The sequence below is a fragment of the Xiphias gladius genome, chromosome 7 (genome assembly GCF_016859285.1).
Source record: "Xiphias gladius isolate SHS-SW01 ecotype Sanya breed wild chromosome 7, ASM1685928v1, whole genome shotgun sequence".
Lineage (NCBI taxonomy): Eukaryota > Metazoa > Chordata > Actinopteri > Istiophoriformes > Xiphiidae > Xiphias > Xiphias gladius.
In genome coordinates this window covers 9,396,675-9,410,455 of record NC_053406.1, presented here as the reverse complement: position 1 = coordinate 9,410,455, position 13,781 = coordinate 9,396,675, and the positions used below count along the sequence as shown (strand labels likewise).

Here is a 13,781-nt window from a genome sequence, read left to right as displayed (position 1 = left end):
GATCATGTCAGTATCATTTGCCTGAGTTTCTTGCTTTACTCTTCTGCCTACCTTCTCCTCAGAACCCCAGTTTGCCAAAGAACATGAACTCTTCACCAGCATCAACTCCACCAGGGCCAGGCTCAACCTGGTTGGCTGGAACAACGGCGGCTGTCCAATCACCTCCTTCATACTGGAGTACCGAGCAGTGGACTCGGCCACCTGGACCACGGCCCAGCGCACATCGCTGACCAAGAGCTACATTCTGTACGACCTGCAAGAGGCGACCTGGTACGAACTGCAGATGAAGGTCACCAACAGCGCTGGCTCAGCAGAAAAGAGGATCACCTTTGCTACTCTAAATGCTGATGGAAGTGAGTTTGGCGTTTCACAGATATAAAGGATCATGGGATCAGGATGGAATAGAAGTATCGGTAGCAAGTGATACTGATGCTGATTATGTATGTATCCAAACATGTCTGTTTATTTAGTTTACAGATAACATGGCATGGAGGCCAGTCTTGTTTCTTCTTCTTTTAATGTTCTTTAATATCAGATCTTATCCACCTTAAGGTGTTACGACACAGGGTTACAAATTAGACACAGCTTGAGACTGAAAGTATTATTTGCCTGCTGCTTTTAACCATAGCATAATTTCATCTAAAATTTAAACAATTTTGCACCCTTTACTGCAACTGTTAAGGACAACAGTGTTTTAGTGCCATTCGGCCTACAGTACATTATGTGCCTTAATTTTTTTTTTTTTGAATCATACTGTTTTCTCAGCCTATGAACAAATTGACAGGTATTCTGACGGCTCAGTTGAGTAAGAAAAATGGGTCTTCAGATTCTCCATGGGCCATTGTGTAGCTTTACTTACCACGGGATACAGATTGTGTGAGTCATACACAGAGGAATTGTATGTAAGAACTGTAAAGAAGGATAGGAGGTGGTGAGAGTTCTGTGGAAAACTCCAGACTATTCATTAATTTTCTTTGAAGGGTTTTGCTGAGATGTGTAAGCTGCCTGTCAGGATGTTAAGCGTGAGTGGATGTGCTTATGTGTGCACGTGCACGCGTGTGTGTGTGTGTGTGTGTGTGTGTGTGTGTGCTATTGTCAGTTTGACAGTGGTTCTATAGCTCAGCTAAGGTGCTGAGCAGTTGCCCAGAAAACTAAGACCACATATTCAGTCTCCCACAAACCTGGTGCCCTAACCTTGATCAGCTACAGGCTTTTCTACTCTGACAGAGGAGCAAAACATATTTTAATGATGATTTTAAGGATAAGGCAAGCGTTACAGAACTTTCACAAATTTCAAAGCATTAAGATATATAAGATCAACATATATATAAGATCAAGTTAAAATGTAATAAAGGACCTAAACTACTCTTTTAATGTGTTTACAACAGTCAGAATTGCTTTTTAAATAATTATAATCAATTTTTTAAATGTAGCTCAACGTTAGTTTTAGTATGAGAATTACAGTGAAGTCTGCACATTAAAAGCATGCATGCAAAAAATCTAAACTCAAAGTTTAACAACTAAGCATTTTATCCTACATTTATATAATCTTTGACTGTGTTGCAAAAAAAAAAAGATTTTTCTTCCACCCTTTACTTGCAGGAATCATTGTTTTTCCACATTGTTATTTTGGTGTTACATAAAATGAGCAGAGTAGTGTGGCTCTGATCAAAGGTTTCACATAAACAGTAACAAAAAGTGAAGAAAACTAAAAACAAGAAAAGAAGATGTCGTACCTCATCTAGCAAGTAGAAGACTAAAGGCCAAGCCACGTAGCAGTACTTCAGTTGAACATTCAGATAAGGCTCTTGGTGTCTGATCATTAATTCCTCATACAGTAAACATCTGAATGTGTTAATTCCCTTCAAGGCACCATCCCTCCCCTGCTGAAAACAGGAGATCCCATCTCAGACAACATGTCGGGCAGCGGAGGTCTGAAGATGGTGGTGACCATCACCTCTGTTCTTGTGGTAGCCGTACTTGTCTTTATCATGCTAATGGTGCTAAAGAGGAGACGGAGGGAGCAGAGGCTCAAGAGACTCAGAGGTGAGTTGTAGAGTAGGATTTGTTTTTTCACAGACTGGATCTATTAACGACCAAATTCACTTTATCTGAATAAAAAAATTGTTCCAGAGGTCCACCCACATCTGGTTGTCATGTATTCTGTACAAATTATTAAGTCCCTAAGCACGAACACATACACATTGCAAACATCGTGACACACCTACACACATTCAGTTTATAAGCCTAACGTGCCTGTGTGCAAACATGCTCACCAACACACCCATAAGCATACAGACAGGAGAAAAACAGTCCGTTCAGAGTCTGATGTGCACCCCAACCAGGTTGACTGTGTTAAACTAAACCTGAGGTTAAACTTTGCTTTTGTAATTAAGAAACTTCATTGTTTGTCTCTCTTTAGGTCAAACACCTCAGTGTTCATATTTCTAACTCTCTTAATATGCTGTCATTGCCTTTTTGTAAGAGGAGTTGTCAGTGATTGTACAGTATTTCCACTGCTTTAGCTTATCAACTAAGACATTACTATTTTGGCATTAACTACCTCTTTGCTGACTTCACAGATGCCAAAAGCCTGGCAGAAATGCTGATGAGGTATGTATGCTTAATTTTAATTCATGCTCGCTGCTTTCCTTTAAGCAGCGGACATAAATCACAATGTAGCCCAGAGTTACAGTACCTATCAGTAAAGATCAAATATATTACACACAGAAAATGTTGTCCCTCGTGCCTTCTTACAGCTACTTGTCAACCTAAATGGAACTGATTAAGCATTTCAGCGATACAAAGCAAAATCACACAGCTGAAAAGTAAGGAATTTTTCTGACTAATCTCCTCAGTAAGAACACACGGACGCCAGACACAGTGAACAAGCAGCAGCAGACGTTACGAATGCACATCGACATCCCCAGAGCCCAGCTCCTCATCGAGGAGAGGGACACCATGGAGACAATTGGTAAGACACTTGAAATGAGACATTTTGCCCATCACTCACCAAATGCATTAGTGCTCATGACTGGAATAATATTTTTTTCTTTCTCTGTCTTTTCTTGTTTTCTTCTCTCCTTCTTTCCTGCCTTACATCATTCTGTTTCCTTCTGCTCTCCTACTTTTCTCTATGTTATTTTCCTTCCTCACAGATGACAGATCCACCGTGCTGTTGACAGACAACGACTTTGGGGAGACAAATAAGCAAAAATCCTCCACAGTGACCCACACAGTCCACTACCAGTCTCTGTCCCAGGCCACTGGGCCCCTGGTGGACGTGTCCGATGCCAGGCCTGGAACCAGTGAGTCCCACCACCGTCAGTGCTCAACATTTATTTCCTTTACTACTGATATTGCTACCATACTGCTAGTTCTGTGTTACTAATAACATAATGTTGAAAAGGTGTGTTGAGACTAAAGCAGGAGGTTTGGTTTTTACTCTGCAGTCATGAATCTTGTTCTGCTAATTTTCCCTCCGAATCTACATAGTCTCATAGATGAATGTTCCTGTAAAGGAAATTTGCCTCAGCACCATAAAATAGCATATTAATAGCCTTCCATTGGACATTTGTCTGAATTACATGCAAGACAAATAGCTTTTCCACCTTGTCTTAGCCTAACCGTAGACTACCATCATACAGTATGTGAGCCACCTTCCAGCAGTGAGATTACGAAGACCCAGGAGCCATGCTGCAGAGCAGCCTCTGGGCTTCTAGTGTTTTAGCTCCGCTGAAGCAGAACAGATGAAGAGTGGTGATCCCCCTGCCTCTTCTTGACACGTCCTTACCTGATTGCCCTGCTCCAACTGGCCAGTTGGGCCTGAGTGCATACATGCACATACAGACTTGGACACACACACTCAGATTAGTGATGCACCGAAATGATTTTTGTGTGGACAGAGAAAATATTGGATACCCCCACCTCTAATATTTTCCAGTTCAGATTCATATACCCCTACTAATAATCAGTGTGTTGATAGACATGCAGCTTATCTTGTTAAGTAAATGGCTTAAGATTTAAATTCTGTTGCTAATTTTACAATTAATTTGCACTCTTTGAAAAGAAAGCACAAGATATCAGTATAACTGTCTGCCAAATTCACCAGCTACATACTATGCTTTTTAGGTAGGATACATATTTGCCATTACCAATAGTATGCCCGCAGATCAGGGAATGTGTACCACACACACACACACACACACACACACACACACACACACACACACACACACACACACACACACACACACACACACACACACACACACACACAGCACAGTCTAATATAAATACGTGTACAGTATCATAAAATGCACAGAACAATATCACACGCCTGTCCTAACACACACTTGCACACACAAACACAGACACAAGCCCAGCACCCATCACAATCACAACACACGCATGCATGCAATAACATACACGAAGACAGTCATGTGATTGGTTCATTTAACCTGGCCTGTGGGGCATGAAATCCGTTTGCTGACTCAGCCCTTTTTTGTCCCTGCTGTTGGCCAAAACACCTCCATCATTTCATCCCTCCATCCCCGCTGATAGAATTACTGTCTGACCCAGTACAATTACCAGCACTATTCTTCTCTGCACAGATCCAATCCAGGCTGTTTCTAAAGGTCCTAGTTCTGATTTGGCCCAGCAGTGCATACAGCAGCAGCGTGTCTGGGTCAGGCTGAATATGATACCATTTATATGTCTGAATGGAGACAGTTGGAGCTCGAGATTAATGATAATGTTACCGCATGGAGCTGTGAGATGATAATGTTCAGTGGTCACAGAGGGGGTAAGCAGGAGATTTGTACTGCAACACAGCAGGAAACAAATAAATTGCCCCCTTCTTCTGCTACAAATGGTGTAGTTTTGGGTTAGCTGTGAGCAGTGTCCGCTTTTTCTCACTGTATGGATGATCCAAAATAATGTCAACTGTTAACTTTGTCTTGCAACAAAATATTAGGAAATTCCTACATTGGTCCATGACCATCAAAAGATTAGACCCCAGCTGCTGGATGCAAATGTGTGCCTTTGGGCTTGAGTTTGTTTGTTTGTTTGTTTGTTTGATGCCATTGCTAAAGAATTCATTTTCTATTGTGCACAATGATGACGGAAGTGTTTTATTTTCCTTGAATTATGACAGAGTAATTCAGAAATAAGATATTCTCCTAGAGACAAACACAGTTCTCATAACAGATAAATTTGAATGAATTCAATTTATATTATCCAATTCCAGACTGACATTGACTCTTTCAGTAAACACTGATCTATGCTTATGAATGAAATACTAGTTTATTGTTTGAGTCAAGCACTAATGTCTATATATTCACAAAATAGGAGCTCTTTGACTTGAATGAGTTCAGATTACAGATCAAGGGAGTAATTCTAAATAGCTAAATCTATCTAACTTTTGCAAATGTAAAAATTTGTCAGCCGTTGAATCAATATAAAATGGTCCAGTCAGACTAAAGTGCTATTTAACGTCGTTTCAGAGGGCTTTGACTAAAAATGATTAAACAAAAATAGATTTTCTGTTTATTCCCTCTCCTCACAAACAATTTTCCCCCTCTATCCTCGCTAGATCCCACTGCCAGACGCACTGCCAAAGCTGGTCCTGCCGCAGCACGGAGCCGCTATGCCAGCCAGTGGACCCTGAACCGGCCGCACCCCACCAGCTCCTCACACACCCTGACCACTGACTGGAGACTCCCCACACCGCGCGCCACTGGATCTGTGGACAAGGAGAGCGACAGCTACAGTGTCAGCCCTTCACAGGATACAGGTAAGGGTGGTGAAAGGCGGAGGGTGACCATCGCACCTATCCAGGAACATGGACTCATAGCTTCTTTTTTTTTAAATTAAGGTTAGAAATTTGGGGACTGTGACAGAAATCATGTTGCCTTCATGAGATTGTCAAGTATAAAGGCTGCATGACTCTCACTGTGGATTTTATGCAATCCAAAACATTTTTGGCTGAGGTTTTTTCATTTGAAAGTGCAACTTTGGGGCGTACTCTTGGCTGATGCTTCCAGGGTGTGAATCCAACTTCCTTTATTTCTCTCATACTTCATGCTGTATTTCCACAACAACAATTAAACCTATGTCTTCACAATGTTTAACCTGTAATCATCAGATCGTGCACGGAGCAGCATGGTATCAACAGAGAGTGCGTCCTCCACCTATGAGGAGCTGGCCAGAGCCTATGAGCATGCAAAGATGGAAGAGCAGCTCCGCCACGCCAAGTTCACCATCACCGAGTGCTTCATCTCTGACACCTCATCTGAACAGATGACCGCAGGGACCAACGACTACACCGACAGCCTGACCTCCAGCACGCCATCTGAGTCGGGCATCTGCCGCTTCACCGCTTCACCACCCAAACCTCAGGATGTCAGCCGGGTCATGAACATGGCCGTGCCCAAGGCACACAGACCTGGTGAGGAAGTGGAGTTTACCACCAAAAGCATTTACACAACTCATTCAACCTTGTGTTTTACCCCCAACATTCAGGAGCCCCTCCCTAACTTCCCATCACAACAGTTTACAAAACAAAATGTACTCTAACGTCTAGCTTAGGGTTACCTTTAGTGTAGGGTCACCTCAGGACAACAGTAGTAGTAGTAAAAGAAAAATACATAGGGTACAACTACCTACACACTAATACACACAAATGCACCATTTATATTGCAAAATATGTGTCTAAAGAAGAATAAAAAATATTTTTTCAGCAACAGCAAATCAACAGGATAACACCTTTTTTCTGGTGTCATCCATTTTCTCTTGGCATAACAACATCAATCTGTCATTTGTTTCTCTTTTTTCAAGATGTCTCTAAGATTGTAAGAAACTAGATGGTGCCCCTTTGCATTAGTTTTTTGTCTGTAAAAGCCCCTCATTTAACTCTTAAAAACGACATTGTTGATGATCACCTTGGCCAAGTTCCGAATCCAGCTTCGATCAGCTTTCAATCCCGGGGTATATCCTGATAGCCTTCAGAATGCTGCTACAGTACATACAGTATGGTCTCATTAAACTATTGTATAGTACATTAGATTCAGTGGAAGTGTTTGAGCTTTTTTTTTAGGTCCTCAGTGGGAGTAGCTCCTTGTTTTTCTCCAAACTTTAGAGCCTTAAAACAGTAAACAAGCCCATCATGTGTCATGAACAAGGATTATGAGATGCAGTTCCTCCAATAGCACCTCAGGGATGTCTTTTGCTGTGAGAAAACAGAAACCTTTTTTGCTGGTAAATAATTTTATTTTTTAAACTACATGAAGGCTCAGTTTCATATATTACATCTTGTTTGAGGCAACCTGCTGTGCCGTGCTCTCTCCTCTCAGGTTGTGGTCTTACCTTACGTGACCCTCTGCTCCTCCAGGTAGCCCTGCAGATCAATTACGAGGCCTGGCAGAGCATGCTGACTTGCATCTGACCACACACAGAAGAGCAGACATACCTCATCCATCATTCCATCTGCTGCCATGTTATAGCATGTCTGGGGATACTGATAATTAGCGCTGTTGGAGGTGCCCCATTCTAGCACCAGAAATGCTGGTCTGCGTGTGTGTGCAAGGGTACACTGTCCCAGAAACCTCAGTTTGACCAGACAAGAATTGAGGCCATCAGATCTGCTTCTTAAGTTTCGGACCTCATTATGTTTTAAACATTTGTGCTCAGGACAGCAGACTCATATCACCAGTTCACCAGGGAGAGAGGACAGCTAAAGGCTATCTGTCAACCCAATCTGAAGCTATTGTCGCTCAGTACAAAACAGCACTTTGCTGCCACAGTGGAGGCTGTTCAGTGTAATACTAGCCTCTTAGCCTTTCAGACATTGCTGAGTGCTAGACTCTGTTGTCAGTTACATTTGGGGGTACAGTATGGGCATAAGAATCAAGCTGTGTTGCCTTTACATTTTCCTGGTATATTGTCGACTATTTGTAAAGAGTTGTGTTTTGACATTACACAAAACAAACAATATGCACTCATATAAAAAGTGGGCTTTAAGCAGGAAAATTGAAAGTACATTTCTTAAATCATCAGTGAGTCAGACCAAAAAATGTATTATGTATTTTCATTTAAGTCTAAGCGTTTTCAGCTTTTTTGGGTGTTTCAAAAGTTGTGTATTTCAGCTGACTCTATAGTCAATGGACTGTAAAATGATAAGAATGAGCTTTTCTGCGAGGCATACAGTTACAGAAACCTGCAGCAACTCTTGCAACTAATAAATGCTCAGATACAAAACCATGGGCATTGATATGATTTTGGGCTGCAGGTATTTGCCTCCATTCACCCCACAAGAGCATTAGTGAGGTGGACTGCTGATGTTGGGAGGCCATTCAAGTCCTCCCACACCAAAATGGGAAAAGCTTTTCTTCATGGAGCTCACCTTGTGCACAATGACGTTGTCATGGTAAAACAGGAAAGGACCTTTCCCAAATTGTCGCCACAAAGTTGGAAGCACAGTGTTGTCAAAAATGTCACTATGTAGCATTAAAACAGCATTAACTGGGACTGAGCAGCAAGCTGTTAACACAATACTGACGTGCTATCACCTTACGAAGTTGTAATCGTGAACATGTCATCAAACAGTTGCCCGTTTTTCAACATTAACCTGAATGTGGAGTCGTATTCTTCAACCCATACAAATATGAATTGTCCTTTTAGCTGCCTTTTGGTCTCAACCAAGTCCTAAAGAAAGTGTCTGGCAGCATTTACGTAGCAGCTAAATGCTCCCCTATGTGGATCAGCTAGTTGCTAATTTTTGTATGTTGCCCGTTGGTGCAGGGCGGGCAACTAGGTTGATCTGAGTGGTGCGACTGAACAACTTAAAGTTCCAGACGAAAAGTACACAAAAATATGTGGACAAGAGCAGTTCACCTGCGTTTTCCGTACAGTGTATATTACGACACAGTCATGGCTATCAATTAATCACTTTTCACCTTTGTAATCTATATTAAAAGTAAGAGATGCGCCAAAAAAGTTCTATCCAAACTTGTAAATTCTAAGCAGAGTGTATTACAGTATTAATCCGCTGAAACCCTGACCCAGTGCGGAGGCCAGTTTGACTGACAGCTGGTGAATGACCCAACTTCAACCCCATCTCTTTCTCTATTACGTCTGACTGACCTGAGCTGACCTCACCTGTCCATCGCAACGGTCAAAGGCAGACAGACAGCTTCTCTCTCTCTCTCTCATCTCATTTTATGGGACCTGCCTCACCTAACAGAGCTGTTATGAGAGTAACAGTTTATTTATTTGCGCTTCTCTTCTGTGTTGCCTCATAAGAGCAAATCTATTAGGCCCCAAGTCCCATTACAGTGTGTTCTTCAGCACCTTGCTCATAAAATTTTACATCTGTGCTGATAATTACAGTGCTACAGACAACAGTCAGCTTATGATAGGCCTGTAAATATTTTATATGTGTGTTCTGTGTGTGTGTGTGTGTGTGTGTGTGTGTGTGTGTGTGTGTGTGTGTGTGTGTGTGTGTGTGTGTGTCTGAATGACATAAACAATATGGAAATATGTGTTCGAAAATATTAACCTTCAAAACAGCGTGGACTGAGCTGAAGATGCAACAGACACTTACACAGATTAATGGCTTGGCAGAGAGTTGCTGTTGTATTCTGGTCCATTACTCGACAATCTGCAGTTACAGGCTGATGAATTTTCAAAGTACATTTCTGATGAGCTCCCACCGAAACACTTAAGTCTATATTTAATTCAATTAACACTTGTAGCAATTCATCATCTTTGCTGGCCCTAATAGTGCTTATTATAAAACACAGTAAATTATTCATTCTCCCAGTGAACCCAGAAATCCATTCCCCAAGGTCACATGCTGGACTGAATCTGCAAAACAGCCTTGTCTGTCCTGTCATTAAGCCTGAATGGCTTGCAGTGCATACTTACATTTGGGTGTGCACCTGTGGGCTGTTTACATGTGAGTGTGTTGGCACATGTGGGAGAGAGAACATGCGTTGAAAAGTGATTTAAGCAATAAATCATACACCTGTAGACAACTGTTGATCTCTGGACCTCTGAAAGATGAATATAAGGATGAATGCTTCAGCATGCATTAAACAGTACAAACTCCAGTGCAGCTCCCTAGATCTGGCAACCCAACACCCTTTTGTGATGGGCTAATTTGCTCTGTTAAGTATGTAATCCATGCAGTAAAAGAGATACAGTAGCAGTGGAGGTACCATAAACTCACTGAACCGAATCAAAGTGCCTGTCCCCATCCGTCTCTGCCTCTTATCTAGCACTTCAGACAATTACTAAAAGATTGAAGAGACAGCTTTAATTGTGGTTTATCTCTTAGTAAAAGTATTAAATCTGACCTGCTTTGTCTTGCTACGGGCATTAACAAGTGAGATTTTTTTAAGTAAGACTCCATCTCTTCTTCTCAACTCAACTCTCAGCAGAGAGGGGGTTTAAAAATTACAAAATTCAAGCAGGACTTTATGTGGTATAAACAGAACAGGCTGCTAGTGGAGACGTAGTCAATCATTCAGCTTCATCAGGGTAAGAAAAGATAACTCAAATCATTGCATCAGGCCCTGACAATGACATCAAAGATAACATTGTAATATCCAGTTTCCTATTACATTATATTCTGCACATTTTTTCTGATAGCCACTATTAAATTAAATAGATTCACACTGGGAGAAGATTGGTATTACATTGAAATAATAGTTATGCCAATCATCATCCCAGAAGGGCCCGAGGTGAGCAAATATAGCAGTGCGAATGTGAGTTAAATATAGATTTTTAGCTCTCTATGCAGTTAATTTAGACAGAAGGGCAGGAATAATCTTATTTAGAATCTTATTTAGACCTGTTGAAGGCACGCACACTGGGGATCCCAGGGATATGCTACGATGTCTCTGGGGACAAGCAGAGACTCTGTAGTTAATATCATCATCATTTGACAATAAGACCTATCTTGTCCTACAAGATACTTCTAATAGTCAAAGTGTAAGTTTATGAGTTATTTGTTGTGCAGTTTATTATTGTACGGAATTTTAGAAAATATATATCTGCAGATTTCAGTCTTATTTTTTGATCATTCTTCACTGTGGTCTAGAATTTTTCATTCAGAGGGGAAAGACATAACATTATTCCTTGTTTAAAGAAATACTGCACTCTTCAAATGGATGATAATTCTGTTTGTAATACTGTTATTTATGTGCAGCTGACCATAAATTAAAGCTGCACTAATTAATATTTTTATATCAACAATGGAACAAATGACTATGTGTAATGTTAAGGGTGATACTCATAGTGATGAACCCAAAGAGAATTATCACCTGACTCTATTCCCCGCAGGTCTGCAGAGTGTTTGAGTGTCTTTCAGCTCTTTGTATTGGTTTATGGCACGCAACTTAACTATTTTGGTTTAGTCTCACCACTACTTACCTTGTTTCAAGCAGCAAAAGGTAGCTGTTTTAAGCAAAAAACAAGCTGCCAAAAAAATCATTCAACGCTGCTTTAAAGTAATTTCATAATATCATAATGTCATAATATATCACTGTGCACGGAGATACACTGTAATTTAACTAAACTCTAATTGTCAACTGTTTCTCTCCTATGTGTTCCTTCCCAGGGGGAGAGCTGGTCCACCTGCCACCATACCTCCGTATGGACTTCCTGTTGAACCGTGGTGTGCCACTGGCAGCCCGAGGTGGAGGAGTCAGCAGCAGCAGTGGCAGCAGCAGCAGTGGAGGAGGAGGAGGTGGTGGTGGAGGAGGAGGAGCAGGAGCAAGTGGAGTTGGTGTTGGTGCTACAGGGGAAACAAGAGGAGGAGGAGGAGGAGGAGGAGCCATGGGCCAGACCTGCCTGGAACCCCAGAGGAGCCGTACCCTGAAGAGGCCACCTCCCATGGAGCCCACCCCCATGGAAGTGCCCTCACCCAGGGAGGTGCAGCAGTGGCAGCCAGGAACTGCCTCCACCCTCCCCCACAGGGATGTCCGGGAGAGGGGAGAGGCCCGCGGTGAGGTCCGGGCGGAGGTCCCTTCCTCGGGAGACCTTGCCCAAGCACAGGCTGCCAAGCTCAGCACCTCCCAGGAGTCACTGCTGGATTCCAGAGGACACCTGAAACAGAGCAACAACCCCTATGCCAAGTCTTACACTCTGGTATAACACTGGGACACACAGCAGACTGCTTCAGACAACAGGACTACTGCAGACACATTGGAGGAGGAAGGACAAGAGACAGATGACAGGCACAGGATGGACAGTTTTCCACAACAGAAATTGTTGTATATAGAGCCGTTTCTGACATGCGTCTGAAGTGGATGCTTTTCTTTGAGTCTGTCTTTCTTTCTTACACTCTTTTCTTTTTTTTCTCTCTCGCTCTTCTCTGTTGCTTTCACACTTTTCATTCTGTCACACCTCGCTCCTCTTCTGATGAATTTTCTCTCACAGTTTTTATTTTCTACTTGAGTATTCTTTTATTCTAAAGTGACAACATATGAGGATTGCCAAAATGATTTATTTAAAATTTGAGAAAGAGAAAAAATACTATTGAATTTATATCAAGGACAATTATAGTCATTATTATTATTACTATTATTATTATATAAAAGCAGAAAATATCTAAAAAAAAAAAAAAAAAAAGAAGGGAAAGGGAGGAGGACTCTGGAGCACTCTGCAAGAGAACATTGCTTTCTTAATTTATTTTTATTTTATTGTCGCAGTGTGATGAAATCTGTGATTGGGTAACCAAGGGGGTTTTTAGCACTATGAAGACCTAATACAGGAGAAGAAGAGTGACGCTGGACATGACCGCCAATGCTGACCAATCGTAATGTTTTTCAACCTTTCTGATGACTGCATGGCGACTGATCAAATGACAATTAATAGGAATGGCTGGAAATCCAAAAAAAAAAAAAGAGAGAATTTTTGTCACACTATGAAATTATACAATGTGAATATATATAAAGAGATCACTTTTATTTGTGGATATTACGGGGAAAATGATTTGGTTAATAAAGTCCTTAGTCATGTTTGCACACATCTGACTGTGATTCATATGTGTCAAGATGAACATCCCTCCCCGTTCTTAACTCTTTCTCTCTTCCTCCTCCATCCTTTCTTTCTGCTCTCCTTTGTCCTGTTTTCTATAACCTACATTTATCTTATACTTTCTATTGAGACCTGTCATTTACAGAAAAACACAGTATTGGGGTTGGTAAGATTTGAAATGGAACATCCTCAAATCTAAACATGATTATTCACACCTCAAGTAACCACCAAACATCACGCTGAAAACTGGCTTCTGGTTAACATCAAATTAAGTTCGGTGAAGTGACTATTTTAATGTAATTTGGGTCTGTGGTTCCCAACATTTTTGGCTTGTGTCCCCCTAAAAACAAAGCAATATATACATGTGTCCAAATGTCACTGGATAATATTTCCCTCATCAGATTTGAGAAATAACCATTAGAGGCCATCAGGGGTAAAACCTCATCCTCAAGTATTTCACAAGAAAGTACCATAGAAAAGGCCAAAAATATAAACATGATCTTGTTTTGCCAAATATAGTTTCCATCCCATTAATCGTCTCAGGATCCCTCAGACTTGTGTTTTGACTGATTCATTTTGAGGAGTACACCTTTTTGTTTTTGCTGTAGTTTGGGTCAAAGTACATCACTTTTCCTGTCAGCACTGCGTTCTCCGTTGTATTTCTGTTAAACTCGCCATTTTCACCTATTTTTCTCTTCTTTTTCTCCATTTGACCTGAGTAGCTCATTTAACTCTTTTTG

General features: G+C 41.3%; 1 protein-coding gene across 1 annotated transcript in view; it reads left to right on the top strand.

Moving 5' to 3' along the window:
• dscamb (Down syndrome cell adhesion molecule b) overlaps positions 1-12,156 on the top strand; it is a 119,023-nt gene extending 106,867 nt beyond the window's left edge. The window contains exons 26-33 of the mRNA XM_040130723.1: positions 63-353; positions 1,870-2,046; positions 2,583-2,613; positions 2,859-2,974; positions 3,159-3,308; positions 5,594-5,794; positions 6,146-6,448; positions 11,621-12,156. Coding sequence (XP_039986657.1) covers positions 63-353; positions 1,870-2,046; positions 2,583-2,613; positions 2,859-2,974; positions 3,159-3,308; positions 5,594-5,794; positions 6,146-6,448; positions 11,621-12,156 — 1,805 coding nt within the window. The remainder of the gene's footprint in view (positions 1-62; positions 354-1,869; positions 2,047-2,582; positions 2,614-2,858; positions 2,975-3,158; positions 3,309-5,593; positions 5,795-6,145; positions 6,449-11,620) is intronic.
• Positions 12,157-13,781: the final 1,625 nt, after the last annotated feature.